General features: G+C 40.6%; 2 protein-coding genes across 2 annotated transcripts; one reads left to right on the top strand and one right to left on the bottom strand.

The window, feature by feature from the left end:
* Positions 1-355: 355 nt before the first annotated feature.
* CFAP57 (cilia and flagella associated protein 57) lies at positions 356-23106 on the bottom strand. Its single transcript, XM_039711634.1, has 22 exons — positions 22931-23106; positions 22546-22862; positions 20965-21248; positions 20631-20796; positions 19543-19695; positions 18367-18506; positions 17533-17698; positions 17019-17132; positions 16307-16519; positions 15505-15678; positions 14101-14262; positions 13517-13672; positions 11369-11462; positions 10513-10703; positions 9925-10098; positions 8661-8819; positions 8111-8254; positions 6896-7012; positions 5710-5844; positions 5483-5626; positions 1463-1589; positions 356-1178 (listed from the first exon to the last, which is right to left on the bottom strand). Exons 1-22 carry the CDS (start codon positions 23085-23087, stop codon positions 1000-1002), a joined length of 3666 nt encoding a protein of 1221 aa, XP_039567568.1. The 5' UTR covers positions 23088-23106; the 3' UTR covers positions 356-999.
* Positions 23086-27516, top strand: EBNA1BP2 (EBNA1 binding protein 2). Its single transcript, XM_039711812.1, has 8 exons — positions 23086-23175; positions 23521-23678; positions 24617-24740; positions 25871-25960; positions 26197-26272; positions 26534-26624; positions 26939-27119; positions 27466-27516. Exons 1-8 carry the CDS (start codon positions 23086-23088, stop codon positions 27514-27516), a joined length of 861 nt encoding a protein of 286 aa, XP_039567746.1.
* Positions 27517-27916: the final 400 nt, after the last annotated feature.

Genomic DNA, 27916 nt, shown 5'->3' with positions numbered 1-27916 from the left:
TAAAAGCACTCATCACTTTTCCACAACTCAGGATAGGAAATGAAACAGCAATATACTGGCTGTTGTAATACCAAGCAGTTCTACGTTCAACCAGTAGCTCAAACTTCTGATAGATGTGAAATACTCCTCAGTGGCACAGTGTGTCATGTACTGACAACAAATGGTGAAAAATTTAGGTTTTTCCCCCTCTCATTATTAAAAAAATTACTCCCTGCCCTTTTCTGTGTATGAGTACTTTGCAGAGTGACTCATTAGGAGAATTTCACTGAAAAACTGAACTAAAGGGATTGTGGATGTTGAAAAAAAGACAAACAAAAATCAGTTTATCAAAGTTATAGGAGTTATGACATAAAGTTTGGACTTTATTCCAGATTTTGGGAGTTTGAAACTGGGCTGCCTTTTTTGGCAGATGAGGCAACACATCTCTAGACAGAAAGCAGAGGCTTTAGCCTCTGCTCTAGCTCATGTGTTCTTGAGTCAAAGGTTGTCCTCACAAGGTAATTGATTGTTAATCTGTGACTGGATACCTGCTTGGAATAGCAATGACATCAGTCTTAAGAGCAGCAGTCCTTTGTATGGACATGGGCAATTTAAAATTGGAAAATAAAAGGCTAATGTATTTTGCAGCACAATGACACCAAATTAGAATTCTAGCAGAAAAGGCTTACAGTTTGACCACCTGTTCTGAATTAGGACACATTAGTTTTCAAGAGAAAGATGAGTAGCTAGCATGAAGGCACAAAGATTAGTCTAACACTAACATCAATTTATTTTTTTTTCTTTAGGCTCCTAAGTCTCATGAAAAGGGCAGATTTCAGGAAAGTAGAAGTGTTCAGAGCACTGATTGTTTCATAAATGCTCCTAGTGGAAGAGTATAGGATGATGTAAGTCTACTCTATGCTGTTGCATTTCTGATCTTGCCAGGAGGATATAATAATGTAAGGCATCCTTGAACCACATCAGTATTGCTGTGTCTTGTGGCTTCTTCCCAGATTCAGGTCAGGAAGATTTCTGACTGAAGGAGACTGAATCTGGACAGCTCAGGGCTTTCCCCATCTCCTGGATTTGGTCTCGCAGATATTGAATTTCTAGCTGCTGCATTTCTATGATTTTTTCACTTTCCATCTCTGGATTCAACCTCAGGACAGCTGGGCCGGATGGAAGTTCACTGGAGGGAGCTGGAAGATAAAATAGAGAGGACACATTACAGTAACAAAGGTCCAGATCATACAGTTCTTTGGAATGAACAAAGGAAAGCATCTTTCAGGGTTGAAGGAGTAGATCTAAATAGTAAGAATCTACAGGATTTAGCAGCTTCTACAATTAACATTAAAATGTGCCAGGTACCACAAGGTAGACAAGTTAGAATGAAACACAGACAGTAATGGAATTGTTCACCTAGGACCAAAAGAGCTTCTGCCATGAGTACTGACAATATGGAAAATATACAAGAATTATTCACCTGTGTCTTGAATTGCCTTTTTGTTCTTGTTTAATCTCAGTGCAGACTGGAGGTCGTGCACTTGCGCGTTGGCCACCATCAGTTCTTGCCGTAGGTCATTAATTTCCTTAATCAGACTCACATTTTCCTGCAAAAACAACATGCTCTATAAGGAAAGGCACAGGTACTATCTGGCTGAGCAATATGTATCTTCATATCTTTGAGAAAGACACTGGAAAGTATAGAATCAGTATCACAAGCAGAAGGTGCTGGGCAATCAGGAGAGTACACAACATTTCAGAAAAGATCACAGTAGATGTGACTCAGAACATGAGAGTATTCAAACCACGTTAGCTCAAAAAACCAATATTTGTTTTGCTTTTCTGACTGCAGCTGCACTCCAAGGTATCATCTTCCTTGCCAATTCCAAAGGGAAGCTCAGGGCCTTCCTAAATTGATCCAATTAATTCAGAATTAATGCGAAGAATTCCCATCTCTCCCTCCAGTGTCTATTATTTTGCTTTTCATTTGTCACTATGTGTTTGTTCACTTAAATTATCTTTATCTCCTTGGCATTATTCAAAGCTCTCTTCATTAGTTCTGACATTACTTTCCCATACTCCTTCCAAATTGTGAGGAAATATATCACACATGTGGAGATTTGAGGTAGCTACCGCTAACACTTCCTGTTATAAGGAAAAGTTAGCAATGTATTAATATTTTGTTCTTTTTTTCTTAGTCTGTTTTCAGCCCATAAAAGTTCAGTCCTCTAATTTTTAGTAACCTACCATGAAGCATCTTGCTGAAGGAGCTGTGAAAGTGCCAGTAAATGTAATTTACCCATTGCTGCAACAGATTCAAAGACTTGGCAAAACCAGTATGGTTTAGTACTATTTAAGGATGATAATACTGCTGCTCATGATTTAGAAACAGGAGCACCATTAACTAAACATCTCTTTTCTGTATTCAAGAGAGTGAAGTGGAATTGTGTATTTGCCTCTTATTAGGACAGTGAAATACCTTACCACATTAAGTTAGTACTATTTAAGGATGATAACACTGCTGCTCATGATAACACTGCTGCTCATGCTACACATGGAATTGTGTATTTGCCTCTTATTAGGACAGTGAAATACCTTACCACATTAATAACTAGGACAAATGTTAAACAGCTGCCATCATACTTGAACCAAGAAGAGCAACTATTTCAGCTACCTGTGGTGTGGTTTTTAGAACTTCTGGAACACAGTGGCAATATTGAAAAAGATAGATGGCAAAAAGGCAGGTTTAGGGTACCTCACAATATCAGTTTCAAGCAGTAGGAAACCCACTAAAACAACAGGATATAAGAACAAGGATGAATTAAATTTTCCATGAATACGGTGTCTTCAAATCTTGTTTTCTGCTTTTGTTTTAATGATAATTTTGGTGAATAGAGATGCTGCCACCAAAGATAGTGCAAAACATACGACTCAGTTCCTTCCAGTATACTTATAAAGGTGTTGGTACCACACAACTGCAGGCTGGTCAGAAGTGAAGTACAAAGCCCACTGCACCTCACAGTATGTGCCTGCACTCAAGGAGTTCAAGTTGGCAGCAATAGCTCAGGGCATGTGTGTAGCAAGAGTATCAAGACTTCACACTAGGCAAGTACAGCAGCTGTGCTTTAGTTTCTCCTCAGCTGAAAATCACTGACTGGAGGAAGAGTGTGGGATTCATTAAGATCTGAACTTGTTGGGCAAGAAGAGTTGCTCTTGCAGTGCTTATGTTGGACTATAAAATGCAGCAGGAGTTGGTGTGCTCAGGCAGCTCTGGAACTGTAATATTTTGTTGAGTCTGACTTGTCTAATGCAAGCCTTTAAATACAGATGAAATTTGACTCTATGCTTTTTTTCCAGAGCTTGATCCTGAAAGAACACATGAAGAGGGCAACTTCCAATAATCAGTCAAGGTAATTTTCTTTTGATCAGCTTTCAGGGTTGGGTCGTAACATTTGCCTTTAGGTGTACTTTAGTCATGGGCACATTCATATATGTTCTGTCCAAGTGATTACCTGCTGCTGCCAAATTAAGACCTTGCTTTTGGTCTATCAGAAAATATAATAGAGAGTGTCTTGTATGAAGCAATCTGGGCTATGTAGAAATGTCTTGTTTGGTTTCCTTGATGCTAAAAGACTGTTGGTTGACACTGATAATATTTTCCCAAAGAGGCCTTCTCTCCAGAGAGATTAGCCTTTCATTCAATATTTACATTCTGACAGAATGCTTGCACTGCAATGCAACGTCACAGAATGGATATATAAAATAAATGTTCATGGGAAAACTCATTGTCACGGGAGGTTGTGGCAAAGAACCAATTGTTTCAGAAAAGGGGCTGATCAAATGCATGGATAATGAGGCCATCAGGTACAATGACACATCATATGGATGCAATCTACAGTCTAGGAAGTCCCTACAGTGCTGACTGTCAGACAGGACATATAGGTAGGACATACAGTAAAATTCATCCTATATGGGCTTCAGTTTAAGCAGCACTACTTCAAGGTTATTCAGTGTCTCTGTTTTTATGTATCCAAAGAAACCATTACAAATACAGAAGGCTAGAGGAAAAACTAATAGCTGAATAACAGGCAACTTGTCAACTGGTAAGAATAACTAAAATTATCTTGTCAGTTCTAATCATCTGTTGCAGCAGTCACTAGTGGAGTGTACCTATGAATAATCTCTCAAAGAGGAGGGCATAGCTCTGAAAATGTAACTGCAACTGAGAAATAATAGAAAGACAGAGCTAGAAGACTGTCAGGATGTCATTTGCTTTTTCAAAGCAAATCCTCACAGAAGTTTGTCTAAACTAGTCTTAAAAGCCCCCGTGAAAGACTGGAAGGCTTGATAATTCCTGCTGGTTATAAAATCTCATTAATCTACTGGACTTCAGAGAACTGCTTTTTCTTTGAAGAAACCAGGCTGGTTAGAATCTTTGATATCTTCATCTTCCAGATGTTTTATTAATTTGGTTTTAATCATAATTTCATTTTAGGCTTACTGATCCAAGACATCAAGTATTATCATTATGAACACCATCTGTCACCCTATTCCATTAAGGAAATTCTTCAGGTTATTTTCTGAACTCATCTCCTTTTGTGCTAAAGGAAACATCTATCTCACAGAAAGAATTTAAAAAAAATTAAAATAGTGTCAGGGAAGAAGATTGCTGCTGTCTAGCCTTGAAGAAGCAAATGATGAATAAATAGCAAACAACAGATGACTTAGGAGGGGATGAGATTTAATGGTCCTGAGGAAGCATAATAAAGTAACAATGTAGAAAGGGCTACTGAGGGGAAAAGGAAATGCTGACTGAGCAGAAGGAGAGCATGTTAAGAAGAGACTAGAGAAGCTGTCCTCCTAGGTGGAGCTCTAGGTCCTCCCACACCAGATAAAAACAAAGTGGATCTTTGACCCCAGCATTCCCGAGTTTACTTTGACTGGTAAAGGAACAAGGATTCTGAGCAAGAGATCTTAGTACAAATAGACATATTCCCCATGTATTTCTGAACTTCCTTGAAAATTTGGGATGTGAAAAGGAAGGTTCTTCTCAGTTCACACCAGTAGGCAAGGGACTATTGGACAAAGAAGGGGTGTTTTTTTCCTTTTCTTCCTCCAAAATTGCTTCCTAAACATTACTACATAGCAGATACAGCTTGACACCCAAACAAGGGCAAATTGACTATGATGGCAATTATAAATACAGCTTGAAATAAAAAATAGGTACATTAGTTTCCTTTAAAACCTCTATGCAACAAAAGTTCCCTATCTCCTATTAGGGAGTGGGAGATAAAAAAAAGTAATGTCTGACTTCCGAGATCTTGCTCTTTTTGTTCAGAAAAGTTAATGGAAGCACTTGAAAAATGTAGGAATTTCTGGCAAGAAAGTCAACCAAAACTATTTCAAAGTCCTAAGAAACCATAACAGAAAGGTTAATAAAATCTCTTTTGTGCAGCCCTTCCTTTGTTCCCACTCCACACCACAAGGAGAGGCCTATTACCTGCATGATGCGCATGTAAGCAGTGTGTTGCATTTCCTTATCCTTCATCACCTTCTTCCTCAAAACTGCCAAATTCCTCTCGTTGTACTCTTGCTGTTTCTTGTACTGCTGCTGCAAATCTGCATCTTCTGCTTGAGCCTCCACCTGACAGGGCACAGCATGTTGCCTCAGTAATCACACTACTAGACAAAGCCATGGGCAAGGAGAAGGCAGAGGTCCTGACTCACCATGTCTTGTTGATGCACATACTTGGCATAGAGTTCACGGATACCATCTTTCATTTTTTTGGAATCATTAATGAATCTCACACAATTATGAAGATCTGCCTTAAATCGTTTGATGAGGGTTTCCATATTTTGCCTCTGCAAGAATGATGTAGTCACATTCTTATTTGGTTCATCAGAACACCCCACTGTGCAATTTTCTAGAAAATCTAGTGGAACTGGTGGAGACACTCATATACTTTCTTCCGCTTGATTAAAAAAAAGAATTAATTAACAACTCTCTGGGAATGTGAGCATTATATTGAACAGTAGTGATAGATTTTAGCATAGATTTTTTAAATTATAAGCCAAGATACTTTTATTAGGTAATATCAGTGACAACCTGCAAAGATGACAACTGAAAAACAGTGGCTCATTATGCTATTGCCCACTGTCCTTTCCCAAACACAGAATCACAGAATATGCTCAGTTGGGACAGACCCACCAGGATCATTGAGTCCAACTCAGCCCTGCACAGGACATCCCCAGGAACCACATCATGTGCCTGAGAGCATTGTCCAAATGCTGTCCTACCTTCTTATTTAGAAACAACACAACAACAGTTAAGGAGAGAAGACAAGGGACAAAACATATCAGACATATGTATAGTTTGCTGATTTCACATCAAGACTGCCTTCTCATTCTCTCTTGGTTTCTGCCAGGCCTCCCTGCCTGCTTCCTCACCCATGCACTGCTTGCTAAGCTCCTCCACCTTCCCCTGCAGTCCCTTTTCCTCCCTCATGTCTGATACACTCTCAAACAAGGGGTCCTTGACTCCTCCATTAATGAGAACTTCCTTTTTGTCATCCTACTAATGCCTAGGTGGCATCCTACATGCTGCTCCTGTTTAGGCCAAGTGTCCCCAGATTTCAGGCTTGGGCAGGAACAAATAGTTCAGCATTCACCTCACTGTTCTCTTAAACTCAGGACAATATGTGTTGACTCATAAATAACTGGATTTTTTTTTAATGAACGCTCTAAGCTGGTTGCAAGCTTGGAAGTTTTGTCTTTGTCCCCACTGACCAGAGACTCTCCTGGTCCTTGGACACAGCACCCCTGAAGTAACTGTTTGCTCAGATTAACGTTTCACCAGTGTTCTGTCCCCACCAATGTCATTCTGTAGGACCTGCATCGTGGGGATACCCCATACCTTTTCCATCTCTTTGTGCACTTCACCAGCAGTTGCCCTCTGTTTCTGTTGCAGTTGTGTGATGTTCAGCTTCAGCTCTATGCTCTCCTTGCGGAATTTTTCCAGCTCCGCCTCCATCTGAAAGGAAGCGGGAGGAGGAAATCAGGGCTAAGAGGAGACGTGAAAAAATAACACATAACAGGAAGACCAGAGGATGGAAATACAGACTTGAGGGAATAGGTCCCCCTTCAGGTTGAATGACAACAGCAGAAATGTCAATTTTGTAACAACACTGCCCTCTGTCAGAATATACAGAAACCACACAAATGAATGTGCAACTCCCTGTTGAGTCACATTTGAATTATGTGATGCCCCTTAAATTCCTTGAGCTGAACGGGAGCTCTACTGTTCCATCTGAATAAAAAGGGATGAGGGGGAAATGGACAGTCAACACTGGAAAGAGTAAGGGCAACAATAACTAGACCCTGCTACTGAAAAGAAACAAATGGATTAAAAACTGTGGGTACATATGCAAAACACACAGGAAAAAACAATAAGGGTGCTACAGCATTTATTTATAGCACAAGATGGTGACCAGAAAGGACAACAGGGTTTTCATCTTGCTAGTCTGAAGTACATACAAATTGTTGATTAGTTTGCATTTTATTTAAAAGACTATGACACCATAGTCCTAGTTTGGTTGAGCTAAGGATACATCTATGCAGGGATCAAGCTTCTATCATAAATAAGTTCCCTCAATGAATTTGCTGCATGCTAAGTATGGATACGTTTAAATTTCCCATGCATCAACTGATGAATATAATTTGTCCATGTACCTAACCCCTGGCAGAGTTATGTTTGCATAAATCTGCAACATTTCTGAGAGAAGAAATTTACTCTTTTCTGCCAGATCAGTAAAAGCAGTGTCTTAAAAATGCTATAGGGCACAAGGAGGGCAAACACATAAGGATAAGATCTATTTTAAAGCAAATTTTAGAATTACATACAGAAACTAAATAACTATGTGGATCACTGGTAGCATGTGATAGAAAATTAATTAGCTATTGTCTACAGATATTTTTATTAGCTGCACAGATATTGAATCAGTGCTATGTATCCTTGAAAGAAGTCAAAAAACAACCAGGGTGGAATTGGAATCTTTCATGAACTGTTTGGGTCATGTTTTTATTTAGACAGTGGGCTTAGTAGCAGAGGCCAAATAGGAGTGTTACTCACCTCACTGATCTGTTTCTTCATTGTCTCAATATCATTTTCACGTGACTCTATTTGCTTTTTAAACTCCTCTATTCTGTAACTCAGTACAAACTTGAAATTTTGCAGTTCCTGATTTTTCGTTTTTAGGTCATATACATGCTTCTCCTGGAAGAAATGGGTACAGAGATCTGAATCAGACCCAGCACTCTCACACAGATCTCTAGGACAAGACACAAATACGGAAGAGACAAAACCAGTAGTCACACATCTTGTGGAAGATTGAACTCCAGTTGCAAACCCACAGGTTAGATGGGAAGGGGCAAATAATGCTGAGCCATCTACAGATCCCAGAACTGGGGATGAGAAAGTCAGTGTCCTGAACTTGAGCTCCCCAAGAAAAGCTTAGAATGCCAACTAAAAACCAAAATCCCAAACTGGAGATCACAAATTCCTTAAGTTGAAACCAAGTTTCCAGTCATGTGATATTATCACAACAAATACTATTAAAATAAATATCTCTATTTAATTAAGGGAGGTGATTTTGACCTCATCCAATTGTTCACTTTCTCACCTTCTCTAGGATAGTTTCAGTTCTCTCTTTAACATCTGTCTTTAGTGCCAAGATGTCCTTTTCCAGTGATTTAATGATGTCTTGCAGCTTCTGCTGTTCCAGTTTCATTTCTTCAATATCCCTGTTTCGGTCCTTGAGCTCTTTCTGTAGGCTGTTCAACTAGAGAGGCAAACTAGTAAGAACTTACCAGTCTCCAAAAGCTGTGCACAGCTTGGTCCTCCTATTCTGTAGGGTACCTTGTAGACAGTGTGGGATAAAGGATATCAAATTAAGATGTGATGGAGCAGCGCATCAGTTAAATGCCTCTAACTCAAAAGAGGGCTGAATATCCATTTTTGCTTTTTCTGTATATACTGACAAGAATGCCTGCTGCACTAGAAGGAAGGAAGGAAATTGCATCCAGCAGCAAGAAGGGTATGGATTTTATACCTAAGCATCAGCTGCAGCTAACACTCAATCCATGGAATGTTCTTATAAGATGCAGGCAATACATCTCTAAAGATGGAAGACTGGAAGGGTTCCCAGTTCATAGCTCTTGGGTACTCTCAAAAGCCCTGCCTCAGTACTAAGATCTGGAAAACCAAGAAAGTTGGAACCAATGAATGGCATAGGACAAATTGTAAGGACATATGAAGAAATCCCTGAGGTCTAAAAGACAAACTAAAAAGACAGTACCATGATAGTAGAGGGTATGAAAAGAACCTTTCTGTCTCCAGATAGATACTGAACAAAATGAAGAAGAAAAAATGTCTCTCTGACATTCTTAGGCAAATATAATACCCAGACTATAAAAAAGGTAAAATATTTTATGTCTCCTTAAAAATCCCAGTAAAGCAAATAAAAAATGATGATGCAAACAAAACACTGGGATTATTGCATCGAATGAAGCAGTAAAAATATTTTAGTAATAAAGCAAAGTATTCAATCATAGAAAAATTAAAAGTTCATTTCTTTCCTGTCATAGGATGAACAATATTATTTATAGTTCAAAACTATGTAGATCAGAGAAAGTGTACTAATAAAACATACCTCCTTTATCATCTATCTTTAATCATATCAGAATAAAATCAGCAGGCAGCTTCTTCTTCTGCCCAAATACTCTAAACATTCAAACTAACCTAAGAACAGGCTATTGTTCTCATATGAAATGCCACATATTTGCAGACTAGATTAATGAACTAAACTGACATGCCATTAATCACATTCATTCCTCAGTTATAGGTCTTCTTGTACAGGTCTGATACTAGCACAGAATAAGAGATACCCTTTTATTCATGACTCCTATTTCTCCTTTCAGTTGTATGTTGGACTCCTTTTCCTCCAAAAGCTGTTTCTCATACTTGTCTTTGAGTTCTAAGATTTCTTTGTCTCCATCTTCATAAATTTGTTTCTCCATTTCTTTTTGTGCTTCAATCTGCTTCCTCATATTCTGTTTTGCCTGCAGTTAAGGAAAATAAACATTAGAGAAGGCAAGAGTAAGAGACCAATAAAGGAGAGAAATAAAAGGTTATTTGTAACTGTGTTTCTCCTGGGAGAATCTATGTTTAGTGGAATATTCAATTGCAGCAATATCATCTAAGATAACTTTTTAGTGGATTAAAGTAACTTTAGAAACTGATAACATATACATTGAGGGATGGTGTTTTTTTTTGTTTGTTTGTGTTTTTTTTTAATTTAATAATTCTTAAGTCTTGAAAGCTTCAGGTTAGGAATTTGGCCCAAATACTAACATCAGCAAACTTGTTCTGGCTGCAGAAATCAAAAACCAGTATCACTTAGGATCTTTTAAAATTGCTGTTTCTGATGAAATTAAAATTGCTGATTCAGACTGTGTGCAAATCAAGATTCCTACCTCTTCCAGCAGAACAGATTTATGTTTAAGTTTTTTCTCATAATGTTCTTTTAGCTCTGCCAGAGCCTTGATTTTGCTTTCCTCCAAATTGTGCAATTGTTTCTCGTATTCCTCCTCCATCTTCTGTGATTTCACCTGAAGCTCCTGGTATTTCTCATTTTCCATTGAGAGTTTCTGACTACTGTCAGATTCTGTTAACAGGAAACATATGGAATGGATAAAACTAATAGAAAAGAAGAGTGAATCCTATCCTTCTGCAGCTATCACTGCCTTATTATTTACTGTCTTTTTGGCAGTTGGTTGCAATAAATTAAAAGTAGAAGTATTTAATAATTTTCTTCATCGGATATACAGGGGCTTTAGCCTCTGCAGCCATGCAAAACTGACAACTAATTTAGGTATTTCTTTGGGATGAGAACCATGGCAGAGCTGTCTGAGCTCAAGTGCTACAAAGTATGAGTAGGCAATGGAGTCATTTATGGGGGGACTCCTTGGTACTAATTTGCAGTATTTTTATCTTGCTTAAAAATCTGGAGTCCAGGTATTTCCAGGCTGTGTGCACCTCCTTGCTGAATTGAATGACTGCACTGCTCTTGCACAGTGAGCTGTGCATAAAATAAATGAAGAAATTACTAATGTCAAGAACCAAACCTTTAACATACAGGGCCCATGTGCATGTTCTCATCATGGGCACGTGTATGGTGCAGTTTAGACAACCATGTGGTCTGCACCAAATACCTGCATGACATACATCCATTTTTCATTATATCTCTGCTCCAATAATCCCTCCCTGTCCCTTGCTATCAACACAGCATTTCCCTCAGTTTCTAGTTACAAACATTTGTTATAGTCTAACCTAGCTGTTGCACCTCCTTAGCCTGTTTATCCATCAGCTCAGACAGTTGAATCTCATGTTGTAGCTTCTGTTTTTCTTTCTCTTCCTGTAAAATCTGGAACAAAAAATAAGAAAAATACATTTTCATCTGAAACTAGACAAAGCAATGTCCAAATTGTTTGTGCTCTTGCCCCTGGTGAGGAATACATACAAAACAGAAATATGTTTGAAATCTCTCATAAAAACTGAGATGCCATGTGTCCCTAAAACAAGCTTTCCCACATATTAGTTTGTTTTGACAAGTTAAGCTAAGGAAAGCTAAGGAAAAGCAGCAAATATTGTTCATATAATACAAGGTACTGATCCTAATCTAAAAAGAAAATTTTGTGAGCTACAAAAGCCTCCACTCCTTTATGTATGCCTGCCTGAGGAGAATTTGCAGTTCCATAAATTATTGTCCAGATATTAAAGTTCAAGCTGCTTCCTGTTTCACTTGAAGCAACTTTGAGGCCCTAAAATGCTGACATTTGCATACTATGACATAAACCTAAGCAAGAGAGAATTTTAAATGCCATTCACTTGAAATGTCAGCCTGCCACTGTAAATTACTTAATCTTCTAAAAAAGCACAAAGAACTGGAGCGGGAAAACAGCTGAGAAATTTCTCAGAGACACTAGGAATTGTACCATAGTTACAATATTTTCACCTTCTTCTCACAACAGCTGCATGGTCTTTCATAAACAAAAATATTCCATTTGTCTGATGGATACAACTAGAAAGTTTAGCACTTTCAGTCTGAAGCTGTCATTCAGTTTAACCTTAACATGTACTGATACTTGGAGAGGAAGTACAACTTGCCTGCCTAGAGAATTATATTCACCTTCAAAGGCATTTATTTGCAAGCCTATAATCAACAAGTCTAAAGAATTTTCAGTGTAGCTGAGATTATTATAAATATATAGCCAAGCACTACTTATCAAAAGACCCGAAGAACCACAGAAAAAAACCCAGCAGAGATAAAACAGAGGTAGAGGAATCCACAATAATTTAAATGGCTTTCTTGTACAAGGTTAGGTTCTACAAAAGAGAGAAAAAATAGAAAGGTTAAAACTCAGGTTATTTAGACAAACCCCACAATGAGACAAGCCAAAGAATCTGAAAAAATACTTGAAAACATTAAAATTAATAATCAAATCTCCTCAAAAAAATATCAAAAATCTACTGGAACAATTGTAGGGCCAAAAGACAAAAGAGGTATAGAGAGAGCACTTGAAAATTACAAACCTGTAAAATACTACAACTAATAAGTCACTTGGCAAGCTTTCATACTGAACTCCTTTATGTGGAGTCAAAGAGAAATACTGCTCGAAGGAACTATGCACAACTCAACAAAATAAGCAGTAACAAATCACCAGAACAGGACAATATTCACCCAAAAGCTCAAAAAGAACATGAGGTTGACAGGATTGAATCATGTGATATATAATCCCTTTGAGTTGTTTTACTGCTAGAGAAATTACTACTGGATCCCTTGCCTTTTACATCTAAAAGAAGTCCAGAAATATAACAAATTACAGGTCAGAAATCCAGTGTGTGCATCAGACAGACGGACAGAATAGCATTATCAGACACAGACAAATAGGACACTGGGAAGAATTATCATAGCCTTTGCTGTGCAGGGGAGTCCTGGTTCATGACCACAAAGAAATCAATAAGCACACATACAGAAGACATGCAGGGAATATATTTTACTTTTATTAAAAAAAATACAAGAAACCTCAGCAGATGTTCTTAAAATCTAAGCAGATAAAGAAGGCAGTATTGAGGAGAATAATTGTTAGATCCTACAGCAGCTGCAGCCTTACATGGAAAGGAGCTTTTAAGGCACAGTCCCATTTCTCCTACTGATCCTCAGGCTCAGGCAGTATTTATTGTGCTGGTTTGATGTGAAAATACTTACAAGCTGCCTAGGAGAACTCTTGCATCCCCTTGTACCTATAAGATACTTGACTCAAAGGTAGTTTCATGCTTTATAAAATCAAGAATGTCTTAAACTGGAAAGGAATTATTTCAGATGCTGTATGGCATATCTACATATGTAATGTAAGCTTGAATTCAACTGTTCAGTGAAAGATTTCTTAGCATTTGGTTCTGCAAGATGAATCATACCTGGTGTTTAGTTTTAAGTGAGTCTATTTCCTGAGTGAAAGTCTCTTCCAATGCTTTTATTTTTCCTTCACAGTACATGTCCTTGAGACGTAGCTCGTAATCACTTTCTGTCTGTAGATCTCTCACACAAATCTGCAGGTCTAGTATTGCCTGACTCTGTTAGGACATGGATGAGAAAAGAGTTTTAAGAGAGAGAATATTTGCCATTAGCAACAGCTTGTTAAGGATGTTTTATTTACATGCACATATTTATGAACAACAGCCTTTACAGAGAATCTTCAGACAGACGACCAAGAAGTTCTAGAAGTAAAGTTCTTTTGCTGTCTTAGAAGATGGTTTATAGAAATGCATCTTCTGACTTCTCTACTCTATTAGAAGTGCTTTCAAAGATTGGGGAAAGTATTAGAGAAAAATCTAATACACACTCACTGTTTGTACAATGCTGTTTGCATATTGACAAGCCACTGCAGCAACTTGCTGTAACCTCTTTGACCAAAGCCATATAGGACTGGCTGGCAACAAGCATTATGCAAGTGCAAGTCACAGAAATCTTCTGGTTTTTGTTCACAAGTTGCTCCTCCTACCTTCTCTTCTATATCTGATCTCATGATCAACACTTCCTCAGCATACTCAAGCTTCTGCTCTTCTTTCACTCCCCCACATTCTTTATCATACACTTTCCAGATAAATACACAGCCATCCTCTGAGGCAGTCAGTAGAAATTGGTCGTCACTTGTCACTGTCATCTTAGAAGGAAGAGACAACAAAATAATAGATGAGACATGGAAGAATGGAGACACAGTTTTATTTTACACCACATTTTCTCCCCACCCACATACTCTCTTCATTTCTACCCCAGAAAGTCAACAGTGGAAGTAATAACACAGTCCCACTACCAACATTTTGATTATGTCTCCTACTCCTGTTCAGCTCTGGTTGAAACAACAAAGGGAAGGTAAAGAATTTGTGTAGATACTGGATCTGCTTCTGGTCTCAAAGCCATAGCAAGATTTTTAAAAACCTGAAACAGAAAAGACCTTCTAGGCAATTATAGCACAGACGGGCAATTTATATGACAACTCCAAAGATCTCTAGTGGTTTTCTTTGAGAAGCTGTGTGAGCAGCAGATGGCTAAATGTTTTCTTTTGAAGCTACAACTAATCTCACCAAGAACTATGTAGTAGTAACTGCTGTCACCTCCTCCAGACCTCCTGTGGCTGCCTGATCTGGCATAGAGTACCTGGGAGCTGATACAGCTTACAGCTGAGGTGAAAGTAGAGTTACAGTAATTGAAGTTCATATTCTAATGTTGGACTGTGCGAGGATAAGTCAAGGTGCTGTAGTTGATAGTGGTACTTAAAACACCAAAATTGTGACCAGTTTTAACAGAGTACAGTTGTAACACAGAACATGGGGCTTCTTGGAGAATGGGGACCTACCAAAACACACTGAGGGAGCTGGCACAAGTGCTCACTGAGCCCTTTCAGTCATTTGGCAGCAGTACTGGCTCACTAGAGAAGTCTCAGGCATCTGGAAATCGATGAATGTGATGCCCCTCTACAAGAGAAAGTGGCACAGGAACCACCCCTGGAGATATTGAAGAGATGTGTGGATGTGGTGCTTGAGGACATGGTTTACTGTAGACTTGGCAATGCTGGGTTAACAGTTGCACTTGATGACCTAAAAGCTCTTTTCCAATCTAAAAGATTCTATGACAAAATTACCTTCCTCTTTCCAGAAGGAGCTGTATCAAAGCTCTCTGTCCAATATGCCATGTTTTGTAATCTGGTGCAAGCCACTTTTTAGTCAACAGCTTAATCCCTGACATATCTGGAGACAGGACTCCTATGAATGCTGTGATATTCATTCTCCATGTGCAGACTCAGCCTTAATTTTAACTTATTATGCTATGACTTGAGAAGGAAAATCAGCTCAAAAGGAGCTGTGTGCAGCTGGCACCACAAGGAAAAGAAAGAAGTCTGTGCTACCTTTGTAACAGCACCTGCATGGGCCTGGTACTCGCTGAAATCTTTCTTCAGAGTTAATGGGTACTTCATGGCTCGAATTGCCCCCAGGGAGGTACCAACAAATACCAGGCGCCCCGAGCGAGCCACAGCGACAGTCGTGTACACAACACCGTGGGCAGGCACCTCGTGCTGGATCTACAGAAACCAACAGCACAAACCACCACACACACCTCAGACTGCAGTAAGGGTTTGATTACACACGGCATGAGCAATGGTTATACCTCTGCCTGCAGCACATAATGCAGTTAAAAGAATCTAGATGTCTATAGAAGTATAGCCCCAACAGTAATTACTATTAAGTTTTATACATTAAAAAAAATTAGATTTAAAAGAAATATTTAGATATAAAATATCTGTATTTGTTATAGTTACCAGTATTAAATTTTCAAGCCAAGCTGATGTGTGATCCAAAAGACGTAATGGTTATCACATACAATTTACTACTTTCCTGGAAAAAAATGCACGTAGATACAGTGGTAGATGTGATACCCTTGTACTTCAGCAGAACAGTTGATACAATATTGCCAAATTAGTTTGTTAGCTGGATTAGAAGATTTCTAGGTAAATGCAAGTAAAATTACAAAAATATAAAACTACAACAAAATCTCAGGTTTCATTGTAAAACACATAAAAACACAAAAGTGTCAGTAAATATCACAGCTTTCAAAACCAGACCAGTTTCTATTTGCCAAATGGATGAAAGCAAAGCACCAGTACCCTTCCCAGAGAATGCAGCAAAATCCAGGAGTGTTTGTTAGCTCACCGAAGACTCTGAAATTTCTTTGAGAGTTTGGTCAGATCCAACAGCAAAGATAATTTTGGCATCATAAGTCAGGGAAATGCTGCTGTAGGCGCAGGTCTTGAGCACACACTCTGACTCCTTTTTCCCTGTCAACAAGTTCCACTCATACACAGCACCATGTGTGTCACAGGAGACAAGTTTGGTGTCATCTTCACTCCATTTAATTGCATGTACCTGGCAAAAGCAAAACACACTAAGGAGCTCGATGTGTAAATTTTAGACACACAGCATGGAGTCGTTGTACTGCTAAAGCCATGACAACTTCAGAATCATACTTTAAAGTCTTACTGAAAAGCCTCTAGATGTTTCTCAACCAAGTCTATTTTAGCATTAGAAAAAAGAAAAACCAGTCAGAACTACTTTATGAACACACTATCAGGAAAAATTCATTTCAATATGGAGTAGTAGATTTTATTTTTGTAATATATTACTGGGATATTTTACTTTGTTCAGCCAGCTGCCAACCATTCACTTCCAATTTAAGGGCAGACTTTTCAGGTGTATCTACTGCATGAACATTTGCCTTCTGACCAATGAAAATTAAGTTCTCTATTTCTGTTTTTACTTTTGGGGCCATCTCGAGATCCAAAATTGTACTTTATCTCTTCAAAATGCATCTTATCAACTAGTTAATATATGAATAAGTTGTACTGTGTAAGATTTGTTTACTAACCTTCCCAGTATGTCCTTTCAGATTAGTAACATTCTCAAAGGTGATGCTGGAATAAATTTGAATCACATTTCCATTAACTACAGCAAAAAGATGGCCTCCATTACTGAATGAGCACTACAAAAAGAACATAACCACCCATTACTGCAGATGGAATGGATAAAAACATTCATGCATTGAATTTCAATTACATCCTTTAATATCAAATTCTTGTATGAAAAGAAAACTCCATTACATAATTAGCCACTTATAGTTTTCTTAATCAATGCTTTCCCCTGTAAAATTCAGTTCTGGAGTATTTCTGACAAAATTATCCCTTCTGCTGCTTCCCAGGCCCACACTTACACATCAGCCTCTGGGCCTGTTCTCCAATAGTCAGAATCAATTTCTCTAAGCTTTGATATAGGACATCATATATAGTACTAGGATGTATTGGAGAAGTTTTTTATTTTCTGTCATGTTCTTCAGCACCCTGTTCCACATAACTCCCCAATTTCATTTTTGCACCACTCCTTACCTCTCTACACTTTTTCACAGCAAACTCCTTGAAAACATGCATGTCCTCATACAAGAGACTTACAAATCGTAGCTTGTCAGAAAACCCAACCAAACAGAAAAGGCCAGTGGGATGAAGTGATACTGTGTATGCTTCCTCCTGATATTCCTTACACAGCTCCAAAGTGCTGAAAGAGAAAACCATTGAGCAGTATGGAATAGGAAAAACTCCCCATTGCACACTTGACAGGATATTATCTGGCCCAGCAAGGACGCCTGCAGCTAAAATCTGCCTCTGCCTTGTCCTTGAGGAAGTGTGTTGTTACTCAGTTAAGTAATGATCACAGAGATGTTGCAGGAAACAACAGCAAATTTGACTTTCTGGTTCACAGAGAAGGTGTGGATGGTGCAAGAGCAAATCCTTGTGTACTGTAATATGATAGAGAAGGTAAATGAATTGCTGATTGCAATCCTACACAAGTACCTCTTGAGATGTGTTTTGCCCTCCAGCGAACCTCAAGAGCTGGAGTAATTTTGCTTAAGATCTATGCCTAAGAAGCAGGATATGGGGCAACAGTATCTTAAGACAAAGCTGAATGAAAAAGTTTTTTCCAAAACACAAGAAGTCTGACATGAAAATAGCTTAATAGAAAAGGCTTTGTATTCTTTTGGCACCAGTTTTAAAGGCACTGCATATTCACACTCCCCAAATCATGTCAGTAATACCATTTACATCCCACACCACACAAAAATTTTACCAGAACAACACTCTCATTCATATGAGATTGCTGCTGTTGCCTCCTAAATACAATATACAAAAAGCAAGAGGTAATAATAAATACAAACAGCTCTTTACTTTGTCTTGTAATTCCAGATGCGGACAGATCTATCCAGGGAACACGTAGCAAGGATGGGTTTCCAAATACACATGTCCAGACCAGTGATTGAATTAGAATGCAATGGGAAATTCATATATGCAAAATAAGATATCTTCTCCTGAGAAGGAATGAGAACATTAACAAATCACAAATATTTCATTGCAAGCAGTAAGGCAGATAAAAAAATCTATCATGGGTCTTTCCGTACAGTTGTAGAATAGATTTGAGGGAACCACTTAATCCTTTCACTGCACTGGTCTGAACATAACAATGCCAAAAGCCTAACAATGCTAGTTTTAAGTTCATAATTAATAATCAAGAAAAGGGATGCAGGGCAGAGCAGTGAGAGCATAACATAACTGCAGGTATATAAAAAAAGGCAAGTTAGATAAATAAATAAAACTGGACCTGCAAGAATTCAGTTAATACCTTCTGGTCAGGCAGATACTTTAAAAAAAGTCAAGTGCTGAGTGATAGAAAACTTCACTAGGATGTCTAGCTACCACATGCTGGAAGTGAAGCATCAATAAAATGTTAGGCTGCATGTGGAAACAGAACCCCTAACTACAACCCGTCTTCCTGTAAAGATCTTTCTGTATGCCTTTACACAGGTTTTACTCAATTCCATAAAAGTCTATTTAATGATAATACATTTTTCACTTATCTTTGTATTATTTTATTCCTTTAGAGTAGGGAAGGTTTTTCATTACGTTTGTGTTTCACAGACAGGTTTCACTTCTAGGTAAGACTTCAGCTATCATTTTAGAGTAGAAGGAGATTCCCATGGCCGTTCCAGCTTTATCATTGTAATAAAGTTTCTGCATATTACAGTGGAGCAGGAACCACAGAGTTACATCGAGGATATCTCAGTCCAAGCCTTAGTGAAGTGGTTCAGCAGTAACAGGCACCCTTTAATAGTCTTAAGTGCTCTCTATCCTGCTGAAAAGCATCGAGTATTTGCAGGGAGGGAGGTTTGAGCAAGGGGCTGCAGAAACACTGTCCTCAGAGAAGCACACCAAGCACTTCAGATGTTGAGCTTTAAGGGTTCATTTGAAGGATTTAATGAGAATGCATCACAGAAAACAAGACTGACTATTCTGTATCATTACAATACTGGACATGAAAGCTGTGCAATGTGACAGAACTGTACTTACCCTTATAAGTTTGGTGGAGAACATGGTAAACATGTAGAGCTGATTTTTATTTGTGCTAACAACCATCATTTCCTCAGAGGGGCTGAAGCATATACATGTAATGTCCTGTCTGCTTGACTTTTTTGGCTCGGTGCTGAACAGGTCCTGAGGCAGCTGCACAAGAAAGGCTTCCTGTGGGTTGTGCCAGGTTTCCATGTTTTGGTAGTAGGCATGCACACACACAAACTTTTGTTGTAATGCTCCTCTAATAAGCACATACATAATATCAGCAAGACAGCTTGGATATTTAATAGCACATAACTACTGCAAGGCATGGAATAGAGGACAGGAGGACAACCTAATGGTATTCATAACATCACAGGGGACATTTCAGCAGTAACATGAAGTACTGCACTAAACAAGAATTAAAATGGTTGTAGAGAAATATCAAGAAAAAAACCTAGCAAGCGTCAGAATGAAAACTGCCTAAAAATTGTGATTAGAATAACAATTATTTGTAATGTATCATTAAGGTAGATAAGTCTTATTACAGGATCTCATGCATAGGGAAGATCTGACCTTTTAGAATCAGAGTATGAAGTCTTGACCAGTTCATTAGAGTTAAATGTTCTTATGCAGAGATTTCAGTAGGTCAATGGATACAGTTTGCTATAGAACAGTTAGAAGGATTATTTAAGAATGCATAGGTCTCCTGACAGCTCTAATAAATACCTGAGGAGAGAAAAGCTTCTCCTTGGAAAAAAACAAGCAGCCAAGTTCTTAAAAACTGATGTAAACTATCTCTTAGTCCTAAAAGTCTCCACAAATAAAAGTTTCTTAAAGGTTTCCTGAAGTTTAGCAGCCTCAAAGCACATTTTATATGTGGGAAGGAAACATACAGAACTACCTTGAAGAAGGTCATCAGGCACTGACTGTCAGTGTGACCTTTGGCAACTCCTTTTGATATCACCAGGACAGTTAGCTAATCCTTACAATGCAGTTTAGCAGTGTGCTAAAAATTATTATCAAAAACTGAATCAGAAACACTCACAGTTCTCTAAACAGGGCTTTGCTGCATAATTGCTTACAAAAGTGTTTTCCCTCCTTACCCAGACTTCTTGTCTCTCCTCGTAGACCTCCTTTTCACTGGTCTTCTCAAACAGAAGAACAACTCCTGGGCTAGGTGAACATGCAAAGCCTTTGGAATATGCTGCCACTGCAGATATTTGAGGCAAAGAATGCTGTTGTAAACCATTATCTTCAAAGGCCACTCCACTAGAAACAACAGAAATGCAATTGGGAAATGCATAAAGACTTACAAATAAAGAAGCACAAATCAAAAAATGCTAAGCAGCAACTGACGACATAGACTGGACAGGAAGGAAGGAACTAATCTGACTGCAAAAGCATGGAACTATTACTAAAAACATTGAACAGATTTACCTCTCATATTCTATTGTTGTTTCTTCTTCTGGTTTCCTGGGTGGTTTTCTGTACTCCAAACTTTTCTCCCAGAGCAGCTCTCCAGTTTCAAACAAGCTAAGTTTGCCTGTGTCAGTGCCACATATAACTTCCTCCTCGGACAGCCAGGCATGGCACAGGTAGTTTTCTGGCTCTCCCCTTTGTAAATTCATCTGCTTTAAATATCCTTCACTGTACTTGAAAAGTTTAAAAAAGCCATTTCCAGTGATACAAACCTGGGTATTGTCTTGAGGATTAAAGCTCACCTATGGAACAAAAAAGAGAGGAAGCATTTTTTTCAGCTATGTTCACAAATATTATTCCTGTTCTGAAGACTTTCTATACCAGATACAGGAAAACAAACAGGGGAAGATGGTTCAGAGAACCAAATAGGAATACTAAAGACAGTACGAATACACCATACCTACATACCGCAGTTTTCCCCCTTTCAAAAGTGTGTCTATTAAAATTAAATTACAAAAGTAAGGACAAAATACTTCTTTATTACTGACTAAAAATTTTTTCAACTAGCAAGCTTCCTGAAAAGTGGGACCATTTGTTCTCAAAAGGCCAGGAATAAGTTCTGCATTCCTGTGTTTCAAGCTAACAGTATGTACGTGAATTCACATAATTAGGTTGTTTATTTGTGAAAATGATGGAATAGCCATCTCAATAGTCAACATGAAGGACAGGAAGGGTAGTTTGAAGTAATTTTTTTGTGCTTTATGGGACTTTACACAGCCAAAGTCTTTACACTCCCCTCTCTTTAGGAATTGAGGTAATGAATTCAGTAGTTCAGCCAACCTCTGCTTGTAGCTCTACCCCAGAAAAAATGGCAGCTGGAGTTCAACCAACATATGGACTGAAAGAATCTAAAAAGGAGCACCCAAAGCTGGATGCAGGAATCATTTGTGTGCAGCCTGCTCCTAGCCACTCTTCTCTGCTCCGAACACAGAAGATTGCATGAAGGAAAAGGTGCACTGAGAGCTTCCAAGAAATGTGTTACAACTACTGAGCACAGCCCATCTATTTAGTGAGTGCTTTTGCAGGGACACAAGGGACACATTGCACACCCACTGGCCTGTTGTACTGTCCCTGTAACACGGATGACATGTGATATAAGGGAATCTCATGTGATACAACAGATACAGACATGAGAATGTCTTTTTTGGGTCAGTGCAAAACTTTATTTAGCCTAGGGTCCTATTGCTGAGGGAGGCCAACAGCAGATGTCAAGAAAGGTCAGAGAAACTGTATGAAATCTACAGTGTGGAGCCCTCTCCTCTCTTGCCATGGATAAAAAGCCATATGGCCACGGGAAAACAGACTGTGCACATGTCCTGAAGGATGAACGTATGTCCAACCTCGCACCTGCTACTTGCTGAACTACAGTTTGATCGTTTTATCCACTTTTTTGAAAAGTGAAGTGTGCTCCCGAAGAACCAGTCAGCTGCGAAGGGGAGCGTTACCAGCGAGCGGCAGGGACGGTGGCACGGCTCCGGGAGCTCCGGGAGCCCTGGCAGCTCTGGCAGCTCTGGCAGCAGGCGGAGCTGCAGCCCTTACCTGGCAGGGCCCGTCGCCCGCGGCCTGGACGCGGACAGCCGCCGCCAGCTGCTGCTTCTCCCAGAGCCAGCAGGTGAGCTGGCCCTCGGGGGGGGCCGTGGCGGCCGCCAGGAAGCGGCTGTCGGGGGAGAAGGCCAGGGACACGGCCTGCCGCGCCGGCAGCCCCTCGGCGGCCAGCACCTTGCGGCGCCGCGCCCGCTCCGCCGCCAGCTCGTAGACCGCCAGCACCGGCTGCTCGCCCGCCGCCTCCGACACCGCCAGGAACCGCCGGTCCGGGCTGACGGCCAGCGCCCGCACGCCCCGGCTCTTCTCCGTGCCTGCGGGGAGCAGAGCGGTCAGGCGGGCCGGAGTCGGCACCGGCACCGGGGGTAGGGTCGGGAGCCACCTGGGATGAAGTTGTGCCACTTGTGCTCGAGGTGCAGCCGCAGGCAGCCCGCCCCCGCGGCGTGCAGCACCACCTGCTCCTCCAGGAAGCAGACGCCGCCGGCCACCCGCGGCCGGCAGCCGAACACGGCCACGGGCAGCACGGCCGCCCCCGCCATGCCGCCGCCGCCGCCGTCGCCGTGGCGGCGTGGCTCCTTCTCGGACTCCGGCTCCGACTCGGAGGATTCCTCGCTCTCGGACTCGGAGGTGAGCCCGCGGCCGCCGTGGCGAGCCCGGTGGGGAAGGGCCGCCCGGTGCCGGCGGCGCGGACTGACCGAACTCTCTCACAGCTCCAGGAGGCCTTCGCGAGGGGCGCGCTGAAGCCGGGGCTCAACGTGGTGCTGGAGGAGCGGCCGAAGCGGCGCAATGACACGGTGAGCGCGGGGCCGGGAATGGCCGGGGCCGGGAATGGCCGGGGCCGGGCTGCCGTGCTGTGCGCTGCGGCTGTGCCCCGGCGGCCCCGGGAGCAGCCGCGGGGGCAGCGGGGCTGGGCCGGGCCAGCCGCGCCGGTCGGTCGGTGCGCTGCCGGGCTGAGCTGTGCCCCTTCCGCAGGACGGCCTGAAGCAGTGCCTGGCCGAATTCAGGCAGCAGCTCTCGTGGGTGGAGAGGCTGGACGTGACTCTGGGCCCGGTCGCGGACCCCGTTTCTCAGAGCGCCTCTGCGTCTGATGATGTTGACCCGGAGAATGATTTCCAGAGAGAGATGAGTTTGTAAGTGTCAAAAAGAAATTTCGTGTATTTTTTTGTCTCACTGTGTTGCTGCGTTTTTGGAGTTATGTTTCAGCAGTGTGCTACAGACTGCTGCAGACTGCTACACTGGCTGTCTCTGTGTACTCTTGGCCATGTTATTTTACACTTGCTGGCTCTGAATGTTTTCCAAAATAACTACAAATTAATATTAGTATATCTAACTGCTATGTGACTGAAAAGAAATAATTTCCATCTTCATAGCAGACTTTATCCTTTGCTGAGTTTATTTTCAAAGCTCCTTGATAGCAGGACTAACGCTTTAACACAAGATACGCATTTTTCTTTGTGGGTTTGTTTTGGTGCTCTTACAGTTCTCTTGTTTTGCTTTTCCTTTTATATCCCAATAGAAAAAAAAAACAACCTATAACTGGAAATAAGATAAATGTATATGTGCCAGATGTAAATGTTAATGGCCTTTTATATCCCAATAGAAAAAAACCCCAAAACTATAACTGGAAATAAGATAAATGTATATGTGCCATATATAAATGTTAATGTTGTACTGGCACCTAAGCTGCTTTCAGTAGCCTTGAATGTTTGCTAGATCCCAGTATCAGCCTGCTTGTGTGAGCAGTTTGTATCAGGACTGTGGGGTGCCCAACATGCAGTGACAGCTGGTGTGGTGGCAGAGCTGGTGTGTACACTGGCGCAGTGACAGGGCTGGTGCAGTGACAGGGCTGGGGCAGTGACAGGCAGTGCAGTGACAGCTGCTGCAGTGACAGCTGCTGCAGTGACAGCCAGTGCAGTGACAGGGCTGGGACAGTGACAGGCAGTGCAGTGACAGCTGCTGCAGTGACAGCTGCTGCAGTGACAGGGCTGGTGCAGTGACAGGCAGTGCAGTGACAGGCAGTGCAGTGACAGGGCTGCTGCAGTGACAGCTGGTGCCCTGCTCTCCCCAGCTACCGGCAGGCGCAGGCGGCCGTCCTGGAAGCGCTCCCCAGGCTGCGTAAGCTCCAAGTTCCCACGAGGAGGCCGGATGATTACTTTGCAGAGATGGCCAAATCAGACCAACAGATGCAGAAGGTAGGTGCAGTGAATGGTTTTCTTTCCAGTGTAATGTGTGTGGTTTAGCCTGGGGTAGGGATTAAATTTAACGTGTGACATGTGAGTACTGACCTTCACTGCTTTTCTGATTCCTGTGACCATGATTGGGTTTGGAACTTTGTGACAGGAGGTTTCTTTTTGTTTAGGTTTTTGGTTCAACATGGGGATTTTTGTAACAGGTTGGATGATAAAGTAGAAAAACATGATTTATACTTTGTCCTGAATGTGTTTAATATTAAAAAGGTGTTTATATTAAAAAGGTGTAAATTTTTCTTAGTATCTGTAACACTGGATATAAAGTTGCCTGTGTTTTTGCTCTTTGTCATAAAACTTGCAGTTGACTGTGGCTTGAATGCAATCCTTTTTTCATATTTAAGTATCACTTTTTGTTTGTTGTCAGTGTGTTCTGGTTTTCTGTGATTTTAAATTGTATGTTATTGAATGAATCTGTTTTGGATAGGAAATTAGATTGGTGTAGGAAATAAGACTTTCACACATTTCCTTCTTGACTGTAGTCATTGTTCAAAATTGAACTATTTTTTGGTTTAGATTTGGAAAAAAGACTACACTGTATAAATTAAAGAAACATGAGCTGGAGTCTAGTTTGAAGGTTCATGTATCAGTGGGTCACTGTTCTGCTTTCTGATGGAACCTTGCTAGATAAGCTGAAGGATAATTTGCTGGTACTAAGGCTTAAGTCAGTCCTGCACATTACTCTTCTCTTATTCACTGACTTGCATTTGAAGAACAGTTTTTATCTCCTACTGGAGTCACTAGACTGAATCAAAAGATCTGTGTTGAAATCTTTGTAATTATTCATAAGGCAGCATCCTTATAGAAATGTTTGTGAACAAGGAAGAAACAGAAAATATGTTTTCTACAGGATTGTCTTCAGTGCTTTACTTTTAATAATGACAAGAAAGAAACTAGTAAGTCTTTTTCATACACCCAAACAGACTGACATGATACTCTCAGTTCCATTAGAGCCCATTATAAGGCTTTTTCTTCTCTCTTGTGTGAGTTTTGTCTTTTTTAGCCAGTACAGAAATTATAAATTTTTTTTTCTTTTGTGTTACTGATAAATTTTGTTTTTTCTCTTCCCTAATTAGATTCGACAGAAACTTAAGAGTAAACAGGAAGCAATGGAAAGGTCTGAGAAAGCAAAACAGCTCCGTGCAATGAGAAAATACGGCAAGAAGGTGAGGAGCTACAAAAGGGACATGTGCAAAAGGATCTGTGACAAGAATTTAGAGCCTGAGTGGGGAGCTGGAAAAGTGCAGCCACAGGGGTCTGGCTAAAACACACAGAATCTGTCTAGCTGCTAGTCTTCTTGTCTAGCTGCTCTGAAGGAAAACAGAAAAAAAGATAGGATACCTTAAAAAAAAAGTATGAGACACTGCAAGGAGCAACACTAACATTCTGCTTCTAATCTCAGGTGCAAGTTGAGGTCCTGCAGAGGAGACAAAAGGAGAAGAAAAATATGTTGAATGCAGTCAAGAAATACCAGAAAGGTAAAGTCAACTTGTCTAAGAGAACAAATGTGTAAGGGCAGGAGTGGTGTGTGAGCAGTGTAGGGCAGAGTGATGTGGTTGCTGTGTCTGTAGTTCTGGGCCTTGAGGTTGGAAAGCTGCTGCTGTGCAGAATTGTGTGCCAGTGGCAGAGAAAAACCTCCCAAGCAGCTGTTCTTCAGCAAGGGTGACCTGTTGCTATACTTGCTTAGACTGAAAATCTGTCTTTTCTGAGGTGTAGCTGTGATGTCTTCACTCTTGCAGGTCTCTCTGACAAGCTGGACTTCCTAGATGAAGAGCAGACATCATCTCAAGGGAATAAAAAAGGCAATGCAAATCAACGGACAAAGAAGGGGTGAGACCAGAAACAAAAGATAGTTAAACACAGAATGTCTGATTTTTCAGTCTTTTTAGGGGATAATTTTGGGGAAAAAGAAAACTGTTCTGTTTAGTGTTAAAGTAAGTCCAAGGTGGCTTTCTGTCCCTAAAGAGTACAAAACTATGGCCAAAATGGAACAGAGACTGAAATGTGGTAATTTCTGTGTCTTTGTTCAGAGGGGAAAGGTTTATTGATGGTTGATGGGAGACCATGAGTATATATATGTGTGTGTCTCGAGAGCTTTCTGAAACAAGGAATGTAGCCAGTGGTGCTGGTTGGTTGTTTTTCAGACCAAATGCCAAAAGACGATACAAAAATCAGAAGTTTGGTTTTGGTGGGAAGAAGAAGGGCTCAAAGTGGAACACAAAGGAGAGTTTTAATGACGTATCCAGCTTCCAGTCAAAAGTGGCTCACAACAAAGGCCCAGGAAAAGGAGGAAGAGGAGGAAAAGGAGGGAAAAAAGCCCTTAATGTAAGTAAAATGTTGCATGAAAATGATCCTGGTTGGCTAGGAAGCCAGGCCATGTCTGGCAGGGGGAGGCAAGTGCATGATAGGTGCCTCCAGCATCTGGAAGTGATGCCTGTCATTGGGAGCTAAGCATAATTCAGTTAGTAACAGAGTTGGGGACAGTGGTTTGGTATCAGCAGGAAAATCAGAAAGGGAGTTAAAAAGTGCTGTTTGCTACCTGTGTGCCAAAACATTCCTCTCCAGACATTCTGACAATACCCTCTCTTTCTATCCTCCCCAAGCTATAAAACAAGAACAAAGATGGGGAACATGAAAATAAAAATCTGAATCTGTCCTTTTTTTTTTGCAGAAGAGACCTGGAAAGAGAGCAAGGCAGAAAATGAAGAACCGAGCCCGCTAAGAGAACTGTGCTCCCCAGTGGAGTTCCTGTGTTTATTTGTGTTGCAAGATGTGTTTCTGCTGTCATCAAGCAGTTAACTGTGGAACAAGCTGGATGCTTTGCAGTGGCAAGGAAAAAAAGCCAGTGGAAACCAGTGCCTTATCACTAATTTTTTTTTTTACTGTCTGTTTTGTTGAAGGATTGTTTTCTACTTAAACCTTTTTTGTGTGAACACATTAAGTGGTTTGCACAGAACTATGTGTAACTCATGTTTAGCTGTTCAATGAATGGTGGCTGAAGCCTGCCCTTTGTTCCCACCACTACTGTCAAGATGAATTTGGTCACCTTGAGTGCTGGGTCTCGTTGCCAATGTCAAAATAAGAAGTGTGAAGCTTTTTGAGATGTTAGAGTGTTTTTTTAG

The sequence above is a fragment of the Passer montanus genome, unplaced genomic scaffold (assembly GCF_014805655.1).
Source record: "Passer montanus isolate IOZ18808 unplaced genomic scaffold, ASM1480565v1 scaffold25, whole genome shotgun sequence".
NCBI classification, from domain to species: Eukaryota; Metazoa; Chordata; class Aves; order Passeriformes; family Passeridae; genus Passer; species Passer montanus.
Note: the sequence above shows the minus strand (reverse complement) of the source record. Positions and strands in the feature narration are given on the sequence as shown.